This window comes from Octodon degus, unplaced genomic scaffold, assembly GCF_000260255.1.
Source record: "Octodon degus isolate 3935 unplaced genomic scaffold, OctDeg1.0 scaffold00167, whole genome shotgun sequence".
NCBI classification, from domain to species: Eukaryota; Metazoa; Chordata; class Mammalia; order Rodentia; family Octodontidae; genus Octodon; species Octodon degus.
The window spans coordinates 319,523-344,186 of record NW_004524743.1 but is presented as its reverse complement, the minus strand read 5'-3'; the positions used below and the strand labels follow the sequence as shown (position 1 = coordinate 344,186).

At 41.4% G+C, this 24,664-nt stretch overlaps 1 protein-coding gene across 2 annotated transcripts in view; it reads right to left on the bottom strand.

Moving 5' to 3' along the window:
* Positions 1-24,664, bottom strand: part of Slc9a6 (solute carrier family 9 member A6) — a 63,333-nt gene that overhangs the window by 4,549 nt on the left and 34,120 nt on the right. For both annotated transcript variants that reach the window (XM_023703275.1, XM_023703274.1), the window contains 6 exons: positions 22,309-22,422; positions 16,686-16,797; positions 14,927-15,080; positions 9,535-9,565; positions 6,969-7,048; positions 2,696-2,801 (listed from right to left, as the gene is read on the bottom strand). In XM_023703275.1, coding sequence (XP_023559043.1) covers positions 2,696-2,801; positions 6,969-7,048; positions 9,535-9,565; positions 14,927-15,080; positions 16,686-16,797; positions 22,309-22,422 — 597 coding nt within the window. The remainder of the gene's footprint in view (positions 1-2,695; positions 2,802-6,968; positions 7,049-9,534; positions 9,566-14,926; positions 15,081-16,685; positions 16,798-22,308; positions 22,423-24,664) is intronic.

The window sequence follows — 24,664 nt, the reverse complement described above, 5'->3', positions numbered from 1 at the left end:
CCCAGGTCCTCAGCTCTGCTTTGATTTCCTTGTATTGTTTAGGTTCTAATTGGCTTTTAGTTGAAGTTTATTTTTTGTTTTTAGAGCTGAGGACTGAACTCAGGGCTTCCAGCTTGCTGGCAAGTGTCATACTGCTGCTCTGGTTTGCATGGAAACTTTGCAGGTCAAACAGCAAACTTACTAAAGTTCTACAGAGGAGCAAAAAGTAAAAAATACAGAGTCGTTTTGTTAAATAAAAAAGGCATGTGTATGCAATGAAAAGTATGGAAATACATTCAACACCAGCTCTTCATGACAGCATTGCCGGTACATTTTATTTTATTTGTATGTTTCTTTATTCTCAGAAATTTGCTATTGCTAGAAATTTCCCTACAGACTCAAAGACAAACAAGTGTAAACTGAAAAATACAACCAGGTCACCAACTCAGCAGAATCCTCTCCTAATTTAGTTACAACAGTAAGTCTAACTACTGGCACAATGCAGTAACGTGACAAAGCTCTGGGGCTCCAATGGAGGTCAGCAGGGCCCCTGATCAACTTCCAACCTTTTCATTCTCATTGAAGTCTGGGTCAATGTCAAGCAAATTTTCAAATCCTCCAACAACAACAGCAAGGAATAAACAAATAAAATGCTCCAACAATTTTACCTTCAGAAACCATCCCACATAAAACACTTTTATATCTGAGTAGATTTATATGTAAAAGGATATTAAAAATACATAATCACCATAAGTATTGTTTGTAATAGCGAAAAAGGGCAACAATCTAAATATCTGTCTGTGGAAGACCAAATAAGAAAATTTTTACTTAGCTATAGCTGGAATAGTATATGAGCATGAAAAAGAAGCTAACAGATTTAATGTACTTCTGTGATGTATAAGTAACTGAAAAAATACAGGAGTGGAACAGCACACATAGGGCCATCCCACAGTGTGCAACACAAAGCCATGCATACAAGCTTGAATGGGTAAAATATATTAGGAGGCATCCACCAGAAGACTGCCTCTGGGGAACGCAAGAGGAAAGCAATTTATTTTTCATTTTGTATATTCCATACATTTTCAAGGATTTAACTATTACAATATTAGTTTCATAAGTTAAACAAAGTAGTGAACAAGAATGATATAAAAATGCAGTTTGATGACTGTCATGGGGTAAAACTTTACTGTCTCCTGAAGATGCTAGAGGCCCAACCTCTGCACCTATAAATGTGACCTTGTTGGGAAATGGGATCTTCTTTGGAAGTAAGGTGGGCCCTGATCCAACGTCACTGACATCCTCATGAAAGAGCGAAATCTGGACACAGACAGGCACGCACACAGGGAGGCTGCCACAAGGAAGGAAGGTGGAGACTGGGAAGATGTGTCCATAAGTCATGGAATGCCCCAGGTTGCCTGCAAAGCCCCCAAAGCTAAGAGAGGCCTGGAGGGGACTAATCCTGCGTGTACCTTGACCTTAGCCTTCTACAACAGGGACTGTCACGGGACAGTACACGGCACCAGTTTCTGAGACTGTTATAGCAGTGCCAGGACTCTCACACAGCGGGGTGGCATGTTTTGCTATGTTCTATACGACATGTGGTCGGCTTTTGGAGACAGCAAGTAGCTCTCCGGAGCCCAAGAGCCAAGCATCATTGCCTGAAGGAGTAGAGCTGGCTGAACCCTGCGCAGGGCCATGAGAGCTATCAGGGCACAGCGGACACGGGCGCTGCTGGAGAGGACCACCTGGACAGCGTGGGGCATGTATTCTCCCCACCCCTCAGCGTGCTCAGTCAGAACTGTGCACTGGCTCAAAACAGCTCCCAGCCCTGGCTAGGGGCCACTCCCACGCTGCCTACCCTGCCCCAACCACCCTGAGGGACCTGTTCTCACGTGGCACAGAGGGGGCGACAGCTCACTGGAGGGTGCAGGCCCTCCTCAAGGTTCTGAGCAGTGCACCTGAGTGGTTAAAACTACGAGGCCTCTTGATGCCACAGATTATCTCCGAAGGGTTGGTTTCAGGTCAAAGGCTTAAAAACTGAAAATATTTACAGTTTAGAATAGTGGTTAGTTCACAAACTTTTCACTTTTTTCTTAAAGTATTTACTGCATTACCAATCATACATTGGTTGCTAAGGAAAAAATACAGACGAAACAGCAATCCACACCTCCTAGCAATAGAGAAGACAGGCAGATAAACTTGGCCTAGCATCTAACAGTTAGTAGGTATGAATAAAATCCCTACGGCAAGGGCACCACCAGAATTTGTTTTAGGGCACTGGCTGTGAGCCCAGTGGTACAGCGCGTGCCTGGCATGTGTGAGGTCTTGCGTTGCATTTGCAGCGCTGCAAGAAAGCAGAACAAATAAAACCCCAACCACCCTCATGTATAGCTGAAAGCATATACATTTAGTGCTGAACTCAGCCACATACCACAAACTGAAACCCAGCATGGAAAAAGACTTCCTCAAATTACACACAGGAAGGTGAGGTACTGGTCTACACCTGTTACCAAGTGATGTTTCAAAGGCAGTGAGCTGTATTTACTGATTCCACTGTAGTTTCTGGTTAAGCAACATGGGTTTAAATTTCCTGTCTGGGATTTTACACCTCAAAGGCCAAAACTCAAACCAAAGTAAAACAAAACCTGAAAGCCCCCTGTAGAGCAGCTAAGTAGAACCTGTGGAAGAACTGCTGTAGTGAATAAAAGCCACTTACTTCGTAGGCCTGGGGGCTGGTCAGGCACCTGGCGATGGGCCCACAGCAGGCTGGGAGCGTGGTAGTGAGGGGAGGCCCGCTGTGCGTCAGTAGAGGCTTCAGGTAGCTGTGGGAAGGTTAAGGAAGAGCCGTACGCAACCCTGCTGCTTTCTTCACACATCTGATGGAACAACCAGCTCCTCGACAAAGGCCTTCACACCCACACACACACCTCATCTCCATGTGATCATAGTGAGCAGCAAAGGGAGACTTTGTCATCACTTCCCTTTCACAGTTAGGGACACCGAGGTGCAGAAAGGTCACAGATCTGCCTCAATCACACAACTAAGGAAATGAAGAGTGATCCACCAACCCAGATTGCTTTGCTTTCAAATCCTGTGCCTATTCCAGTACAGCATATGGCTTTTCCAATTTTACTAAAAGCAAAAGAAATGCCAGGTCGTTTTCAACTTGGCACTGAAGGCAATAAGGGCAGAGGTAAAGAATGAGGATGGTCACCATCCGAGAGGAGATTAAACACTCCAGTAGTAGAATCGAGTAATATAAGTTTTCAATCACTTCCTAAGCTGGCCTCCTGAAACTTCATTATCAGGTTGATTTGTTTCCTATGAAGCTATGATATGGAGGAAAAGGAAGTCCATTCCCAACATATTTAAATAAACTGTATCAGGAGGTCCTCTCCTACACACTCATTTTAATATTTGCTTATTTTTCAATAAAAAATACATGTGATCATACATAATACTCAGAAGAAGAGGGAATCACAGGAAAAAGGACAGAGAGGAGAGAGCCACACATACGTCATTCCCCACATTCTAAACCAAGCACCTGAGCTGTGGTTCAGCGGTAGAATACTTGTTAGTGTGCACCATGCCTAGAGTTCATCCCTAGCACCACAGAAAGGGAGGGGGAGAGAGGAACGAGAGGAAAGGGGGAGGTGGAGGGGGCAAGGGAAAGGGAGAGGGAGAGGCTGAGAGAGAAGGAGATGGAACCTAAGGTTGCCTTCAATTAAAAGCAAGAAAACATTCAAGGTACTATAGTCTCATATTAATAAAATTCTAAGCAAGACTTGGACCACTCTATATAAATAAACTTTATATATTATCTGGCCGCTGAAAACCCAGAATGAATTCTACTAGTATACTGAGTTCAGAAATGACTGCATCTCTGCCTACTATGGATAGGGTAGTACTGAGGCTAGTACATCTTGGTCTTTGACAAGAAGAAATTCCTTAAAAAGTCGTATCAAATAATTTGACAAAAGAATTGAAAAGCAAATCTAAATAGTCCTACATCTATTAAAGAAACTGAAAACCTTCCTATATAAAAAGCACAAGGAGGGGCCAGGGAGATGGCTCAGTAGAATAAGCACTTCCCTGGCAAACACAAGGGTCTGAGCTCAATCCCCGGTTCCACAAAAAAAAAAAAAAAAGCACAAGGTCAGATTGCTTCATTAGTAAAATCCTCCCAGCTCGTTAGGAAGGAAGGAATAACACAATACTCTTTCAGAAAACAGCAAAAGGAGTACTTCCCAACTCATTTCATAAGGTCAGAATAATCTTGTTATACAAACTTACCAAGAATATTATAGTAAAATTCACAATCCAACACCTCTGATAAAAGACACAAAAAAATCAGGTGTAAAATATTAGCAACTTAAATCTAGCAATACACAAAAGGATAACACATCATAACTAAATGGAATTTGTTCCGGCAAAGCAGGAATGGTTTAATACACAATCAGTATAAATCCGCACACTACCAGAATGAAGGAAAAAAAAAAGTAATCATCTCAGATGATATAAAAATATTCTGGTAATACTAAGTATCTGTTCATGACAAAATCTCTCAGAAAATTAGAAATAAAGAGGAATATTCTTAACTTATTAAAAGACATTCCCAAGCCCCATAGTTAGCATAATATATGTATTGGTTTAATGCTGAAAAAAATTTCCCAAGGTCAGAAATAAAACAAGGATGTCATTATTATCAATTATATTGCACTGGAGAGGTTCAGCCACTATAACAAGACACAAAAAAGACTTGGAGTTTTATAGGATATTGGAAAAGAAAAAAGCATTAGTCATAGGTCTCTTGACTGTATATACAGAAAGTTAAAAGAATCTGCAAACAATTAGAAAATCTTAAGTGAACTTAGTAAGACTGCTGGACAAAAGATCAAGGCATTTTTTCCAAAACACACCATATCTTAGACCATAAAGCATGCTTAAGTAAATACAAGAAAACTAAAATGGCCCACCGTATGTATACTATGGGATCACTGCATACTACTGGACTGACTCATTCTAGCAGGGCCCTCGCTATTATCATGACCAGGGCCTAGTTGAGCAGGACTTCACAGGGCAGGACTGCAACCAATAAGTCTTGATTCTTACTTGTATAAGAATGTACAGAAAATAAGCTGCTACTCTACATTAGCTCTTTCTCTACATTAAGATCACTTAATGGTTTTTATATTACATAGATAATGTATAAAAATTTTAGGCAGAAAATACCAAGAAATTGTGTGAAGTTGGAGGGATGGAAAAGTCCCAAGAGATATGGAAATGGCTTATGTCCAAAATGCTGAAAACGGAGCCAAAAGCAGTGACATAATCCTTAAAAAATTTTAAAGGGCCAGGATCTCTTTCCCTAATGGGAGTCTCAATACCAGATATACATGCATTCTTGTTTCCATGTACCAATTTAATTTTGAAGTACTTGCAAAAAGTAAGTGCAAAAATCTAGTAAACAGACTATTATAAGTAGTTACTTGCAATCATAAGTGTCAAGTGCACTTTTCTCAAATATAAAAGGCTTTGATCAGAAAGTTGAAACTAAGGAAAAATGTGTTTACATAGTTAGACTCAAATTTGCTTAAATGGAACCTAAACCACAATTCAAGTCATTTATTGAAAAATCTTAACCTAAAAGAACTCCATGGCTCCTTTTTGTAGTTCAATTTCAAACAGTAAATTAATTTCAATAGAGGCAAAACATTTGAAAGAGCATGATTTAAACAGGTTATCAATAATCAACACTATTCCAAGTTTAACTATGAAGATGGCATACAACAGGACAAGAAGGAAATTAGTCATAAATAAAAATATTAACTCTTCGTAGCATTCTGAATAGAGAGTAAGTGGGCCCTCCTGCTCTTAGGAAAGGTGAGGGAAGAGGCATATCCCTGATACTGTAGTTTCTAACAGTACTACAGTCTTAGAATGCTTTTCCCTAGGGCAGCCTTTCCTCTTTCATCCCAGTAAGTACAGCATCAAGAATCAAACCCTCGAGAGAGTATAGCAGTAATTGATATGACATTAGAAGCAGTACAAATCCTGAGGGGATTTGACTGACCTTGTCAAATACAAAAGTTACATTTTTCGTTATATGGGTCTTGCTTTATCTTGGTCTTAACCATCCAGCAGAAAAGTATAAAAACGAGGTATAAAAAGTAAAGCCATATTAATATGCTGAGGTGTAAAAGGCTCAAGTCAACAACTTCTGACATTGTCAGTTCTACAGATAACCCACTACTATTATGGGCTACTGGATTATATTGGATTATTTTGCTGAATTCACACACTTACAATATTTGAATGGCAATGGCATACCCATCTCTGACAAAACTAAACAAAAAAGGTGAATATAAGTGAAGGACAATTTTGTAGTAAAATATATATATCTGTATCTACAAAATAGCATAGATACTCAGCTATTTCTCTTAGTTCAATGAGAAGAAAGTTTTGAACCGACAGTGTTTAGATGAGATATCATGTCTGCATCTTGTATTATGAATAACTACAAGGACAACAATATGCAATGTATTAATTATTGTAACTGTCCCACTAACCTGTTTTGAAACTCTCATTGATACTTCTCAATAAAATTAATATAAAAAAGAATCAAACCCTCTTTATAGGATCCACTAAATTACCCAAATATAAGTTTTCTCAGTGATTAAACATATCAAAGTGTGTCACTTGAGCTCCTGATTCCTTCCACAAAGCCAGCTTCTAAAATAACTGGTCCCTACTATTTTCTTGTGTTTCATTTGTGTGTTTCAATTCATTTGTGTGAATTTCCTCTTCCACTACACTGATGGAAGAAGAGAAGACTAAAAGCACACTCTATATTCCTCTTCCAGGCACAAAAGCAGGTCTTGATCCCCAGCATGAAAACCAAAACCAAAACAAAGAACCCTAAACAGTTGTTGTACGAAATTGCAACTACCCACGTCCATACTATCATTTTTTCTCTCAGTTAAGGATACTTGTGATCAAAGTTGTACCATATTCGGAAGAGCCAAGCACTCTCTGCTTTAGTAGTTCTCCTTTCATTTTCAGGAACACCCTGCAGGCATAGAATACACAAATCAATACACATACAAAGACGAACATGTTTCTCGGAGTCATTCCTTGTAGAATCAGAAACAGACTCTATGTAAAGATACTCTCCAACAACGGTAACGTTAGAAATTTAACAGCTTGTATACTGTAGCTCTGGAGTAAGACATTAGGGTTTTTACGCACATCTCTGTTACTCAGATGGCTTACTACTTGCTACTGTCATTCAAAAAGTCACCTCCAAAATCCCAAAGATGTATGCCTTCCACACAAAGGCACCTTACACAGAAAACATCACACTGGAATCCCTGTTTGGGAGCTCTGGGTCTCCAGGCATTTTCAAAGCAGCTATCATGTTCTTAACACACCAGTGAAATAAAAACAAGAAGGAAAATTCTGTGGTAAGCCTGACTGGTTTGGAAGGTAAATTAACAGAGCAAGCAGGCATCTTCTAAACTAGCTTCTGAAAGTATAAACTGTGCCCTTATTTGTAGGGTCAGAAGTAGGGAAGTTAGACTATCTGGTTCCAGTCCTGGCACGTTGATATTAACTAGTTCGGGTAAATCCTTTCATTTCTGGGTCTGAATTTCTCTTTGTATAGAACATGAGCAGCAGAGATGCTCCAACACCCTTTTCAGCAGTAATACTCCATGGCACTATGATTTTCTAGGAGCAGAGTTTAGATTGTGGGTTTTAGCTTCTTTGCAGCCTCCATAATCCTCAATATGTATCAAAATATCCACAAAATACTGTATAAAAATGTTCAAGGACAATGTATGGGCTCACAGGCACCAACGGACGATTTGGCCTTTCCTCTCGCATCATCAGGTTGCATGCCTCCACTTACTTTCTCATTGGTGCTGGGGACAGAACCCTCATGCATGCTAAGCACATGTTCTGCCTCCAAGCTACTCCTGCAGTCTGTTGTCTTTGTCTTGTTTTTACGGTACTGGGGATTGAATCCAGGGCCTCCACACTGAGAATTCACATCCCCAGACCTTTTGAAAATTGGAGAGAGATTTTTAATTTATAAATTTAGTTGTTTCTTTCTTTCTTTTTTTTTTTTTCAGTATCGAGGCTTGAACTCAGGAACATGCACTTGCCAGGTTGGCTCTTGTCCCACTCAGCTATATCCCGGGCCCTGCCTTTAGTTCTTGAAGAGTAGTTTAGCTATCCATCTCATCATTCCTTCACTACATGAATGCTTTGTACAGATCCAACCTTCACACACTCCATACTTACTATAATGTTTCTCTATAGTGCTCAAAATTATTGAGTAAACAATATAACCAAGACATACAGAGTTTTGAAGGCAAGTGGAAATTTTTTTTTATGCATCACAACTGGCATTAGTCTACCTGGCTCTCTCTCTATCACTCTATTTCTCCTCTGTGGTAACAAGGGAGATACAGCAAGCAGAGACTTAAGCAGAGAGTGTGATTAAACATTTGTTACAGGAGCTGTACAATAACTTTATTCTTATTTTGATACAAGTTGGAGGCACTAAGGAACAGTTACCCCATGGCCACCACTCTAGCAGCTTGTATGATGGGAACCTACCCTGCCTGGTTTGTCCAAAGTATTTCAAGGCCAAGGAATTCTACTTTAAAGTTATGACCACAAAAGAGGCAAACACTTGGTATCTTACATACACACATACGCTCATTACTCAACAGCTAACAAAATTAGCATTTAGGAAATGAATGTGATAAAAAGAAAAAAAATTGTTAAGCACACCCTGAAGAAAAATAGACAGGGTTTGTTTTAGACAAGAACAGGAATTGTGTTTTGAAGAGAAGCTTTCCGCCTTCAAAAACCTAATTTCTGTGATTTTTGATCCAATGCATAGCACAATGTCACATATTCAGTGCTGAGAAACCACTAAAAAGTAGACGGAAAATACCAGAAAAGGGTGGAGAGGGCTGCCAATTACACTGTGCTCGGTTCAATGGGCTAGAGTTCATAGAAACAACTGACAAACTGACACACAGAAGGAAGGAAGCAAGGAAATGTGGCCAAGGCTGAGGCATGGTAAGAAAGTACACTCCCCTGAACAGGCAGGGAGGGCTGGGGAAAGACTTAAATGTGTCTCAGCAGCTCTCAAGGGCAGCTGCTGGTCATCCCACTTGAAAGTTACACAGGAAGAGCAGCTGGAGTGGGGCTGACATCAGAGGCAGGCCTTCATGCGCAAACCAGAGTGGAAAAAGGCTTCCTGTGCCAGAGCAGTCACTTGAAAACCCAAGAGTGCTAGAGACTTCTCTGTGGCAAAAGCCCAGGATGGTCCACAGATAAGAAAACTGTCACCCTTGATAACCACACTGCCTAGAATGTGGTTTTGTCTCTATAGGGCAGAAAAGAAAGCCAGGAGTGAAGTCAGTTAAAAGCAGAGGCAAAATGATCTAAATAGTGGCATGAAGTGAACAGGAGTTGTTTTCTTTCTAAACAACTACACATTCAATAGACATCCCAGCGACAATACAAATGCATATTTACCAAATGTTCTTGGTCTGAATCAACACCAACCCTACAGGAAAAAACACAAAGAGCAAATGAGATTGTGAAGCCAAGAAAAGTCTAGTCACATATGTACACTGTCAGGCAGCAACTACCCCAACACAGACGCTATGGAATGGTTAATGTTTTCTTGCTTCTTTACGGTTGTTGATATGAAGGTTTTTTGGCTCCTACCACTTTCCTTAGAAATAGCTTGGATTCTAAGGCAAGTAGGGCGAATGAGCCTCTTCTTGCAATCCCACTTACCAGTTTCAGTAAACAGCATTTCTTCTGTGAAAAGAAGTCCACTCTTAAGCAGAGTCAGGGAGAACAACAATACCCCAGTTGCTGAGTAAGAGTCACTGGAAAGTTCCAAAAACCAGGCTGGCACACAATGCAATTCCAGGAGGGAGTTGCATGTTTTTGACCCTTGTAGCTCTCACAGCAGCACTCTATTATGATGATGGAAGAAACGGTCCAATTACACAATTACAGTTTCTTCTTAGGCTAATGGGTAGCCTTGGATCTTCAGTTCTTTTTACATGCATCACATTCCTGCCTTGAGGAACTTGGGCAACAGCTTCAGTAAGAAGTTCTGGGATTGTGTTCTAACAGGAGCCCCACCACTTCTGGTTTCTTTAGTGTTTCTCCCCCTGCCCTCCCAGCCACTATGGTGCAGGTCCTCATCCTGACTCACGGGGTCTGTTGTGTAAGGTTTCCCAGCTGCCAGCTTCCCCCCTGAGTTTGCTGGCTAAAGCACAGAGCTCACCGGGTCAAGATGGGGTCAAATGTGAGGCTCTTTATGTGGCATCCAAGACTCTGTGATCCGGTGGCCACCCCTCTCCCAAACCTCCTTCTCTTGGCTCTTTCCCCATCATCCTCTTCTACATGCCCATCTACGACTCTCCTGAATCCCGGGCCTCTCAGAGCCCCAGGGCTTGGCTCATGCTGCTCCCTCTAGCCGAAATGTGCTTTCCTTCACTTCCCTACTCCCTATTAATTTGTTAAGTTCCACAGGAACTGTTCTATGATCCCTTCACAAGCAGCAGTATATTTTCCTCTGTGTATTGCCACCTTTTCAAACCCTTTATTATAATGCTTAGCATGATAAGAGTACAGCTATTTACCTGTCAGGCTCACCAAAAAGAATGTGAGCTCCTTGAAGGTAAAGGCCGTGTCTCGGTTCACCCTTGTATCCCCAGAGGCTGGCACAGTACCTAATACACCATCGGTGCTCAAATATTTATCTACTGACTTAACTGCTACAGACAATGCAGACGACACAACAGTATGAGAACCTGGAGCAGACAATGAACACTCAAGGGAGGAAAATAATGCAAGGCCACATCTAGAAGGCAAGGGAGTCACAGTCAAGTGCTTGAAAGCAGATGTCTAAGACTGGATTTGGCATTCAAAGAAAAGTATCTTCTTATTTTGTTAAAAATGGCCAGATACTGTTTAATGTCTTCTCAGTTACATTAGACACTAACCACATTTGTGCATCTCAAGTGACACCTAGTGGTCTTCTACATCGTGCATTTGTAACACTCATGCTAAAATCCCTGAAGCCAACATGATAAGCATATACAGAACTCTTATTATTTGCCAGGCACTATACTAGGCACAGGGCACAGACAGGATTTAACTCAGCCCCTACCTTTAAGGACCTTACAGGCACAACTGCAGCAGAGCTCCTAAGGGTGTGTGTGCTGCCAGGGAATGCTGTGTTAAAATCTGTGGGGACTCAATTGTTCTGTAGTCCTAGGGACTACGACTCTAGGGACTACGACTCGATCTATCGCCTGGAAAATGGGGCTAGTGTGCACTGCACAGTCACCGCGAGGATTAAATGAGAAAACATATCGAAAGCTGTGTACAAGGCCAGCTGGATCATCGACACTCAGCAGAGCTATTAACCAATACTGCAGTACTACAAGGCGGGAGGAAGTCAGGGCCTTAAGAGACTCAGTGTTACAGAAACAGAGTGGTTCCAAGACAAAGCAGCGGGAGAAAGAAGGTACTGGGCTGTGTCACTTGCTAGCAGGTAAAGTGAATTCCAGGCACAGGGAGCAACATGAGCTTTAGTGGCTCAGGGACACAGACATGCAAAGCATGTGTGGTAACTGAAAGATAGCCGAATGTGACTGCTACAAATGATATGCAACGACACAGGCATGGCGGGCTGACTCTAATTCAGGAGGACCCTCATTCATGTGACAGCCAACGTGATCCTCTTTCACTATAAATGAGATCATGATACTCCTTTGCTTAAATAGCCTCCAGGATTTCTAATAGCATCTTAAAATGCAAATCTCTCACCATATCCTGCAGACCTCAGAGCAGGAGTTCACTAACTACAGCCCAGGCACCATACTGCCACCCTTCCTGTTTTTGTAAATAAAATTTCCTTGGAACCTAACCGCACAAGTAGATTTGCATATTGTCCAGGTGAATAACCAAGACAGAATCCACATGACTTCCAGAGCCTAAAATCATTCTCTTGCCCTAACTGCAAAAGCTTGCAGACTGCTGTACCATACGATCAATGTGTGAGCTTTCTGGTTGTTTGCCAGACAGGGCAAGCTTGCTCCTGCCTCAGGGCCTTTGCACTTGCTTTTCCCTCTGCCTGGACTGCTCTTCTAGGTCTGTTTAGCAGTATCTTGTCACTCAGGTAGCTGAGGTCAAAAGTGATCTCTCAGAAGTCTTCCTTGGGCTCTTATAACTACAGGCCCATCCCATCACTCTAAAGAACACTGGGTGAACTCATATTTAATATCATCTATAGTTGTGCTCATTTATTTACTAGTTCACTGTCTCTTTTCCCACTAAAGTACAGACTTTATGTACCAGGGACCTTTTCTATCTTCTTACTGCCGCTGTCTCTGTCTAAGGGGCAGGGCTTCTTATTCTTCGCATGACTTATCATTTTGGCCCAGATAACCATTCGTTGGCAGAAGGACTCTCTGTCCTACACACTATAGTCTGTTTAACAGCATCCTTGGCCTGTACCTACTAGTCACCACCAGCAGCTCTCTCCTAGCTGGGATAGTCAAACGGGCCTCCAAACATTGCTAAATGTCCCCTAGGAGGAATACTGACCTCCGTGGAGAACTGGGTCAGTGCTCACTGAGTGAAGGCATGAAGGGCCCACAGCCTGCACAGGCACCTGCTGTGTGCAGACATCTGCTCAGCGAATCCTCACCACAACCCTAGGACACAGGCACTGGGACATGGGCTACAGGTAAGAAAACTGAGGTTGAGCAAGATTAAAGAACTCACCCAAGATCACAGACTTCATCAGAAGTAAGGACCAAGCTTCACACCTAAGTTTATGTGTGCACGACTCTTCACTGTTTGGGGATCAAAATTCTACTAGACAAACTTAGGGGAGGAAAGCTTAAAATATAGCAAGACTGAAAAGTCAAGAAAATAAGAACACAAGAAGTACCGTGAAACTGCATAGAATTAAGTGCCAATCTATGTTACTGAACAAGGTAGGTGAGGCCAACCAAAGGGGGGGGTCTTCTGATGTAAACACAGGTATTTTGTTCAGTTTTTGTGAAGGACAATGAGGAAAGAGAACTGATTCTCCTTAAATGTAGAGTCTCATTAAAGAGTATTGCTCTTTCTAAATTATTTGCCCTTAACGTTGCCCTCCCTAGGAAGTCTTCATTTATAAGCTAATGAGAAAAGAAAGGAGTTCTATCTTCTAAACTCCCCACCATCATTTCTTGATGCATTGTGCTGTGGAAGAAAGACAGAGATGACTCCATCTACCACTTAATTATCTTTAGGATTTTAAACAACTGCAAACCTTTCTATGCCTCAGTTTCTTCATCTGTAATATAGGATTATTACACAAATAGGTTAAAGGCACTTGGCACAATGTTCAGCACATAGCAGGTGCTCAATAAGTCAGATCTTCAAGTAATGTTTAAGGATATAAGAACATACTACAGTTTATTGTCTGTGACAGCAAAACATGATAAGAAAAGGGTTTTAATAGTAAAAAGATTGTGATGGTAACAAAAATATTCGATGTACTATTTGGGGTTAGTCTTTATAATGTTAAAAGAAAGACATATAGAATGAAAAACAGGGAGGGCAGAGGCTTTAAATGTCTATGAAGTTTCAACCAAACACAAAACTGAAATCCAGAACGCCTTCAGCAACACAGGCTGCTGTATCCATGGAAACAAAGCCACAACTCTTGAGATACAAGGGAGCTTTCAAATTGAATGCATGAACCAGTACACATTGAAGACTAAGATCTTATGATCTTGGCCTAAGTTGTTGTGTTAGAAAACAGTGCTGATTTACAAAGATGAAAAAGCATGATAATATCTAGTATTGATCAGAATAGAAGAAAAGTGGAGTGTTTCACACACTGCAGATAGATCCAACCTGGTGACATGAGCAAAAGCCTTAAATACATGCATATGCTCTTGATTAAGTACTTCCACTTCTAGGACTGCATCCTAAGGAACTAATTAAACAAGTGCACAATGGTGTATACATTTAAGAATGTGCACATTGTTAACAGTAATGCTAACAGCAAAACCTCAACTAATAACAGGAAAATATTATCATAAATATTTTGGTTTTATATCACCTAAATAGAAAAGTCTGGGCCGGCAAGATACCTCAGTGGACTAAGCACCTGCTTAGGCAAGTGCAGGGACAAGGGTTTGATCCCTGGCACCACACGCTGTGCCGGCCCCATCCCCAGGCATGCTGAACCAGCTGCTGAGATTGGGCGTGGTGGCATGTGCCTGTAATCCCAGCACTTGGGAAGCTGAAAACAGAATAATCACTAGGAGTCTGATCTACATAGTGAGACCCTATAGACCCTGTACTAAATACATAAAAAATAAAATAAATCAGGATATACGCAGCCATATAAATCATAATGTAAATATATACTGTCCATGCTACATTACTTTTTAAAAACAACCTCTAAGAGTACCTTCAGTGCTATCCCTTTTTGTTAAAAATACATATAAAGCAATGTAGGGCATCTGGAAAGACATTCTTCAATGGGTTGATGATTTTTTTATGATACTGGGCAATAAACCCTTGGCCTCACGTATGCTAAGCAAGGGTTCTGCCACTGAGTTAAATCTCCAGCCCTTTTTATTTTTTAAGACAAGGTCTCGTTTAGTTGTCAAGGCTGGATACAAACTTGGGATGCTCCTGTTCAGATTCCTGATTCGCTGGGATTATAGGGATATTTTGCATAGATTCATCATTTCCTACACAACACTGTATAATTTTTAAAAGGAAAAACTGAGATATCACATATTTTCAAAAACTGACCATCTCTTCATGACTAAATGAAAAACAACCATAACAAACACTTAACATTAAAACAGGATTCCCAGTTCCTACTTACCTTATATGCAAGCATGACAGCATGGCAGTGGTACCCCCACCAAACACCCACACGGTAAAAAACACAATCAGAAGTGTGGTGCTGAACATCATTTGTCGTGCATAAGTGGCAGTATCTCTAATGGCCAATGCAAATGCCATTGCACCACGAAGACCTACAAGAGAATCGAGGAGGTATTTCTTCAAGAACTCATCAATTCACAGAAAAAAAGCACATCCTACAAACTCAGGAGGTGAACAAATATGAGCTACCTTTAGGATACCTAAACATATATGAATAGTAGCAGAATTGTACATATGATACTGACATTAATTGATCTTTTAAAAATTCTTTAAAATGCATTTGCTAATTTATGCCACAGAATTTTCTTACTGATGTATAGTGCCATGAGTTATTACAATGCCATGGTCCCAAGAGAACAGCTTCGTTCTGCTCCCAGAACCCTGTGTGCTACCTCTTTTTATTGTTTTATTTTGGGATTTTGGCCAGCTCAGCCCAACCTGAGGGTGGGACTGGCGCAGCATGTGGCGCCTGGGATCGAACCTGGGTCCCCTGCACCTGCCTAAGCTTGCCTAAGCAGGTGCTTTAGACTATTGAACTATCTCACTGGCCTCATGCTACCCCTTCTTAGTCCAACCTATTCCACAGCTGGTCAAACCCTTGATTCCTTTTTCATCATTGCTTACTGTCTCTTGGAGAATATTATATAAGTGGAATCACTTATAATAGTTGCATATAATAGTATATAATAGTTGAGGTTGGCTTCTTGCACTCAGCGTATCATCTCTGTGTGGACAGGTCGCTCTTTTTAGTACTGGGTATTATGGCATGGCACAGTTGTTCCAGTTTGTTTCTCCAAAGACAGACAAGTGGACTGTTTCTAGGCTTTTGGCAATGACAAGTGAAAGTGTAACAGACACTCACTTTAAGACGTTTGTGTAAAACTACACTCATTTTTATCTTCTTTTGTGTAATATTTCTTTTTTTGAGATGGGGTCTCACATGTACTTCAAGTTGGTCTTGAGCGTATTATGTATCCTAGCCTGGCCTCAAACTCATGGCAATCTTCCTGCTTCAGCCTCCCAATGGTTGGGATTACATATATTTGTTTTTTAAAAAATTTTTTCATTTATTTATTTGGTATAGGGTCTTACTACGCAGTATAGACTTGGAATGATCCTCCTGTCTCAGTTTCCCCAGCACTGGGATTACAGGTGTGCGCCATCATGTCCAGTTTCAGACCAGGCGTGGTATGCCCAGGGTTCCAAGACAGGCATGGCATGCAGTACTGGGAATCGAACTTGGGTCCTTACGCTTACCAGGCAAGAGATCAGACTGCCAAGCTTTCTCCTTGGCCCCAACATGTGATATACTTCTAAGCTGAGGTTCTGGAACCAGAACATGAAAAAATTCCCAAAAAAGCAATGGGACTTTTTTTTTTGGCAGGACTGGGAATTGAACCTAAGGCCTTTATGCTGGCCCCAGCTCTTTTTCAATGGAGACAGCATGTCACTACGTCACTGAGTTGCTCAGGTTGGGCTCATACTTGTACTCTTCCTGCCTCAACCCCCCAGTGCTAGGAATTCAGGCCACAGTCACTATACCCAGCTGGGAATGGGACACCATAAGAAGAATTCTCTACTTGAGGATGCAATGTCAGTGTCTCAAGGACTCCTCTATTAGCAGCACAACATTTCCGCTTGAAATTCTATAAACAGGCATATGTGTTGTGAGGGATTCCTTGGAAGTTATAACTTACCAGCAAACATCATCATATGTTGAAAATTTGATCCAATCTTACTTCTTCTACCCAAATTAAGCAAGAGAGATAAGGGGTAAATATTGGCAGCTCTTCCCAAGAAAATAGCGATCTAAAATTAATAGGTTAAGGAACTGCGTTTGTTTTGTTCTGTTACTATCATTTAGACTAGACATTCAAAAAGGTAACAAGCCTATTCCAGGGAGCTCTTTGTAACAGACTCATGATTCCAGTTTCTAATAGTACTATCTAACAAAACTTCTGCAATGATAGCAATTTTCCGTATCTGCATGTTTCATACCACACAGTGATTACCTAAAATGTGGCTAGTGTGACTGAGGAACTAAAATTTTAATTTAATATCATTTTAGACTAATCAAATTTAAATAATTACAAGTGACTAGTTACCACCAAATTGGATGGTGAAGATCTAACATACAGGAGAGAGCTTTTATTTATTTATTTGCAGAACCAGGGATTGAACTCCGACCCTTGTGCTTGCCAGGGAAGTGCTTATTCTACTGAGCCATTTCCCCAGCCCTGAGGACAGAGGTTTAAAGGCAGGACTTACTATATTTTTTAGATTACAGTCATACCTCAGTACACATTGATAATTGATTCTAGAATGCATTCTGAAACCAATTAATAATGAATTTTCCCCATAAGAAATAATGTAATTAGAAATAATCTGTGATGAAAAGTTCCCAGAACTTATATACTAAACTGCGCTAATAGTGGCCTTTTACTGGGCTAATTTAAGCCTTTGGAGCACAGTGGTATCCCTCTCAACCATTTTGTGACTTCAATGCACAGAATACAAGACGTAAAAGAGGAATGTGTGGAGTTTCCGCACGGTTCACAAGCTAGTGTGAGTCTGACACAAGTGCTGAGCGCAATATGCACCAAGTCCAGTATGAGATCTAGCAAGCTCTAAAGGAGTGAGGGCTGAGGTATGACTATATTCATAGGCTCTTTGAACTTGTCCATGTGGATAAGAAGAAAGTAATGTTCGCTAAACTTTACTTTCTCTCCTCAGAGCAAAGAGGGCAGCTCAGTCACATCATGCTGCTGAAATGCCTGCAAGCCCGGAGCAGCCCCAGGAGTCTATACCTGGAGTCTGCTGCAGGACACAAGTTTAATGTGAGTTCATATGGCTCTAACTAGAAAGCAACCTTAGTGTCTTTTTCTTCATTTGCTATCTGTAGAAACCCCTGATTTATAATTACATTTTTTTAAATTCCAGGGATCACAGTACAGAGCTACCCCATTTCCTGAAATGAATCTAAAGGGAAGCCTAATATTACAAAAATGTGGTGGAAACAGTGCCAGTCTAAGTAACCTTGAGAGAGAGCACAGTCCATCAGTCTATAAATCTAAAGGCCAAAGGAACAGCACCCAAAGGATTAGATGCCTGTTGATAAAGTTGGTTCCCATGGGAATACTAGTTAACAGTTCTGATACTGTCATACAGTCATGTACCACATAATATTTTGGTCAGTGACAGACAGCAATATATCATGGTGGTCCCAAAAGACTTTAATAGTGCTGAAAAGTCTCTACTGTCTAGTGAACCTCTGACCATCATAGTGGCAAAGCACACTGCATTACTCCTGTGTTCCTGGTGGTACTGGAACTATGCTGCCAGTCATATGAAAGTATGGCCCATATCATTATATCTAACATATGATACTTGATAATGATAATAAATGGTAATGTTACTGCTTATATATTTACTATAGTATACTTACAAACATTAGAATGTATTCCTACTTATAAAGAAATTACCACAAAACACTTTGCTGTGTCTTACATATCTCATGTTTCCTGAGTCTTATCTGTAGCCAAAGGACTCATCAAGCAACTGACCTTTATCATACAGGTCTGTTTAAACAAAATCTATGATGTTCAAACAATGACAAAATTTCCTCATGATGCATTTCTCATAACATATCCCCACCCTTAAGTGGTGCAAGACTGTATGTGTACACTAGAACTGAACCATTAAATACATGGACATCATGTGGCAGGAGCCAGGTTCCTCACTGTTGGGGTGGGAGTTAACAGATTGGCAGGGGAAGGAGGCAGAACAACTCTTGCAGCAATGGAGAACAGTTAGAAATGTCAGCATGAGTTTTTGTTTAGCTTGAAGGAAATCCACATGGCTACACATTCAAGTATTTATCCAGGTGGAAGCATATTTGTGACCCCGGGGACACACGCATCTTTCCTCACTGCCAGCTGAGAGGGTCCAGAAGAATACTCAATAGCTTTGAGCACATCTGTTGCTCCAATCTCCATTTCCAACATTCTTCAACGAAAGGAACCAGGGCTGCTCAAGAAATGACCAAGTCTCAAGTTGAGGCAGAAAAATATACAAAATGAGCCTGAAGCATCTTGTAGTTCTATAAAGTAAGAGGTATTCCAAAATAAAGAAATCAACAAAAAATAAATAAATGAAGCAAAAGCAAAATCCACAATGGTATGACATGTTAAGATGACTCAGGGATCCACGGTAGCCAAAAGTGGAACAGTCTGAACAGCAAGTGTTAACAAGTTGTATTATAGCATAAAGTACAGAATAAGTATTAATGAATTCACAGTGATATAGATAAGTGAATAAAACAATAGATGATAAGAATAAGTCTCCTGTGCAAAGAATTTAGGGTAATTATGTATACTCTGATCTTGAAGAGGAGAAACCAAACTCCCATCTCTCCAAGTGGGCTGCACGAGGTGAATTCTGCCCAAGCAGAACCCTACAGAAAGAATAAAGGAGTAACTTCACAGTGGAAAACCTGACAAACACTACCTAAGCCAAGGGACTGAGCTCCTGCCACCACGAGCATATTAATAAATGCGCCTCCTTGCTCTGATGTGCTAGGAATAGCACTTTAACTTCTGGAGTGTTCCTCCCAAAGAGTAACACCAGTGTAGTCATGGGAAAGATATGAGACGCACTCCAACCTGAAAGCATCATGCAAAACACCTCATCGGTACGTCTCGCCTGTCAAGGGTCATCAGAAAGAAGGAACATATGAGAAACTGTCACAGTCAAGCAGAACCTAAAGCTACACGACAACCAAATGCACACAGCATCCTGGATGGGACTCTGGACCAGAAAAAGGACGAGAGGCAAGTCACAGCTACAGGGGTGACCCGCCTGCCTTGGGCACAAGAGAAAGGGCAGCTCCTTAAGGAGAGCAGCACCAGTGTTGCCTGGCTCATTGAGATGGGAACACAGCTGCCACTCCAGCCTGGGCTTTCCCCTCACAAACTTCTGTGCTGTGTAAACTTGAGTTCCTTTGAGTCTTCATCATAGGAAACCCAAAGGTATCCAGGAAGAATGAGGACGGCTCTCTATTTACCCTCATTTTCAGATTCAATCCAATTGTTAAAGCCATTTCTCTGCCCCAAAATTTCTCACATGTTTACAGAATATGGAGCTACTGCTCTCATGGGTGGCCTTTCTTTCAGTCAAGGTTCCCTTTTCTGCCCAAGCCTGCAGAACAGAACTTTGGTAACAACTCATTTTTGAACAGACATCTTCAGTAGAGTTTTGGTTTCAATGTTCACAATTCCTACTGATTTCTTGGGCAGAATCTCCGGAGGTTTTTTGTTTTTCAAACAAATGCATCTTTTGAAAATCGCTTATTCAAACATTCACCATCCAGGACCAAGCATGGAGCTCAGTGGCACAAGCGTTTGCCTGCCTGAGTTTGATGCTGTTCCATATTTCCTATCGTGGGCATCTTTCTCCCGCAGCAGATCTCCAGTCCTGAGATGGATAGGTATTTCACTCTACTCATGAACCCCTCCTTTCTTCATTTCCCTGCTGATCCACATGTTAGTAAGACCCTTTCCAATACCCTACATTTGCTTTGTCCAATCTTCACTGAATCCATTTGACAAAACCCAACTAAAACTGGATGGACCCAACTATTGCACACCCACACATTCACAGCGACAGTCTCCTGGCAAAAGTTCACAATAGGGTGGCTGATTGTACCACAAATATCTAGTCCTCAAACTCAAATGGCCCATTTGGCCAACTCACCCTTCCCCACCCTCTGTCACTATCTCATAAACCTTCTCTACCTTCCTCAAAAATCCCATTACCTGTGGAAGCTAGCCTCCAAGATAGCTCCCCATGATCCTGGATGCCTAATGTTATGGTCTGTGTCTAGATAGCCACCCAAAGCTTCATGCAGTCATAGGAACGGGCTTTTCAGACAGGACTGAATCTAGTTTGTGACTGACTCCTGGCCCAATGCTAGGATGAATTGTGTGAGTGCTACACCTGCCCTAGCAGGTAGCCTGCATTCAAAAAATGGGACAGAAAGGCCTGGCCCTTCCTTTCCTCCCTTGATTTTGCTGCTGTAAACTGTTCTTCCTCTGGGATGCCCCTGTGCCAAGCCACCCTGCCTTGGAGCCAGCCGATTATGGACTAAAACCTCTACAACTATGAGCTAAATAAACCTTTCCTTCTTTAACCTTGGGTGTCGGGCAGTTTGTCTCAGCAATAAGAAAAGTAACTAAGACACCTAGTACTCATATCCTCGTGAGGCCCACTCACACCGACTATGGTTGGTCCGTGTGACCAGCAAGCCTGCCACCTTCAAGGTTAGGATATGGAAGTCACGTCACCTTCCATGTTGGTTCTCCCTCAGCTGCCTTGCTCTGCTGGAAGTCATGGAGTGGGCTGCCCTATGGAAGGGTCCCTGTGAAAGAAAGGAGCGTCCTGCTGCCAGCTGCCAGCTGCCAGCTGAATGAGCTGGAAGTGGGTCTTCCACCATCAGTCGATTCTTAAGTGTTCTCCTAGCATCTCCTGAGAGGGCCTGCAGCCAGAACCACCTCGGTAGGCTTTGCAGAATTCCTGATCCTCACAATTCCTGATCCTGATCCACATGAGGCACACAATGCTTGTGGTGTTAAACCGCTAAGGTTTAGAACATTTTGTAACAGAATAGCTAACTGCTACACCCATTTCACTCTCAGCAGCTGAGTTCACCTCCTACTTGACACATTAAAACCTGAAGCATTGGCTAGAGGCTCCACTGTACGTGTCCCTGCCTCTCCACACACCCCCACCCTCTCTTGTAACAATGAGGTTGGTGGCTCTCAACGTTTTGGACTCCATCTCTCCTGGTCTTCTCATGCACCTTACACTACAGACTGCGTTCACATACTGTTTCTTTCAGATTCCTTTGTAAAGGCTCAACTCACTCACATGAAGGAGAGCCGGAGAGGGGAAAGAAAGTGGCCTTCTGCAACCCCAGGAGATCTGTTATCGTCTGTCCTATGGCATAGACTGCTAACCGTTCTCCCACAGTCATGCTCTTCTTCTCCTTAGTAACAAGGGACAAACAGTTTTATCTTCGGGGTGAACATAATGATAGGGGATTTTTCTGTCATTTCAATCTGTAGGCCTATTTGTGCAATAAACAAATAAAAATAGCATAGAATAAAATCAATTGAGTAGAATACAAAAAAAGAGTTCAGATCCCTGTTTGCTTTACCCTGAGGAAAACTGAACATATTTAAATGTATTCCTATTATCCCATTCCCCAAACCATGTGAAAATCTCAGTTAAGCCAGTTTTTACAGACCGTATGACAAAGGATACAAATGCTCCTAATACAAATGTTGGATTAAAGACATGGTTCTGAAAGGTGAAGAGGGTAAGCCCCATGTAGGAGAAGATGAAATTCTCTGCCAAGAAATTGAGAAGCTCAAACAGCTGAAACAAAAATTTGAAAGGTTAGCCTAGGAAATAAAGTTGCACAATTTGAAAACATATTACTAAGATAATGAAACAGACATTTCAAATATGTAGAGTTCATACATACATCCAAAAATATGTGACTCAGAGGGGGCAAATGTAGAGATGACACTTCCAGTCCCACCAGAAGAGCCACAAACATTGCCCCTTCACGTCCCCCTTCAAACTCCCGTCTCCAAATCCCTGCTGTCAATCATTTTTCTCCTCCCCCTCCTCTTCCAAACCCTGTCAACTTTTCTTTTGGTGGCCCTGTCAATACCCAAGCTTAGCTTTCATCATTTTTCACTCAGAATACAAGAGGACCCTCACTGCCATCCACAAGACCCCTTATTTCCTACTCTGCACCCGACAAGTTGCTCTAAAACTGGCACTGCTGAGCTCTGTCCCTGTCTATGAGCTAAGATCAGCTCAACTTCTTCCCTCCACAGAGCACTTCTTGACTACTCACATATCACTGGCTGGGACTGATTTCACTCTCGCCTGAGTCTTAGCCCTCACTTAGTGACTAAACCTCCAAAAGATGGGGCACACACACCACAGTCCTGTATTCAGTGCTCTCCCCATGGCTGCCTGGCCAGCCCCACCCTGTTCACACCACTGCTGCCCCAAGCGTCACCTACAGCAGGTGTACAAGACTTGCTGAATGACTAGGGAAGGCCCCCAGTAACTCTCTGGCCATCACAGTTTCCCAGAGTTCTCTGGTTTACTGCAAAAGGAAGGAGGTTGAGATCATGAGTTCTGGAATCAAAATGCCTGGGCTTGAGCCCTGCTTTTTCTACCGGTTAGCTGTGTGGCTCTGGGCATGTGAATTAATCTTAAAGCAGAGTTAGGTTATTATTAAAAAATAAGAATAAATATTAAAATAAGGATATTCTCTTTCACTGATTTAATATTCTATTGTTCCTACTTAATAATAACTATAATGTGTCTAGTTTCTACTATGTGTCTAATACTATACTAAGGATTCAAGTGCATTATCTTATAACACCACCATGAGGTAGGTATTTTTATCATACCTTCTTAATTTTTGGTTGTTTGAGGTGCTTGGCATTGAACTTAGGGCCTTCCACGTGTCAGGCAAGAGCTGTTGCTGAGCTATATCCCAGGTACTGCCCACCATCTTGAGATAGAACTTTATTGCTTCCCAGGCTGTCTTTTCCCCAGTACCAGGGATTGAATCCAGGACCTTGCACTTGCCTTGGAATTACCTCTATTTCAAAGAGAACAAAACTGATGGCCATACATTCAGCAAGTGGTGGAACCAGGATTGGCTCCCCAGTGCTGGCTTTAATTCACAACACAGGGGTTGGTAAACTTTTCCCATGAAGGGCCAGAGAATAAATATTTGAGGCCTTACACATCATAGAGTTTCCGTAAAGTGAGTATCCTGACATGCCTTTTACTTTTTAAATTTTATCAGCATTATTTTCTGTCATTCAGGCTGGCTTTGAGCTCACTTTGTAGCCTAGGCTGGCATCAAACTTCTGACAATCCTCCTGCCTCAGCCTCCCAATTGCTGGGATTACAGCATGCGCTTCCACATTTGGCTCTAGCACTCCTTTTAAAAGCTTAGATTAGGAAACAGCAAGATATGTGGAAGCATACAGTTAGTCAATGTGAAAATTTTACACATAAATGGCTATTTTCAAAAAAACTGATGGAAATATTTAGTACAATCACCTGAGCCATCCTGTATACACATTTGCATATTTTTGCCCTTTTTTCCTATCTTGTCTCCTTTCTCTCATCTTTGTTGTTTAATCCTTAATATGTGCGATCTAAGAAACTACATCGAGGACAGCAACATGTAATACAAAAATCATGCTTGAATACCTGTCATCTTGGACTTCTAAATGTGTACCATTTCTAATGTCATGTCAATTATTACTATACTCTCTTCAAATTTAAAAGACAAAAAGAAAAATAAAGAGGGACAAAAACAAAAATTTAAAGCTTCTGGAAAACAAGTGGTAATATGCAATCATATGTTCCATCTTATATAACTATATCTGTTAATCTGAGCAACAGATTTGACGATAAAAATGGATAATATATCAACCATTGTTAATCAGCTATTCTTATTCTGAAAATCTGTAACATGTGTATTGCTGTATGTTAGCTTTTTTGTGTCACTGCTTCTGATTTTTGTTCTTGCTTTTGTCTTTTCCTTTTCAAAATGAAATAAAATTAATTAAAAAAA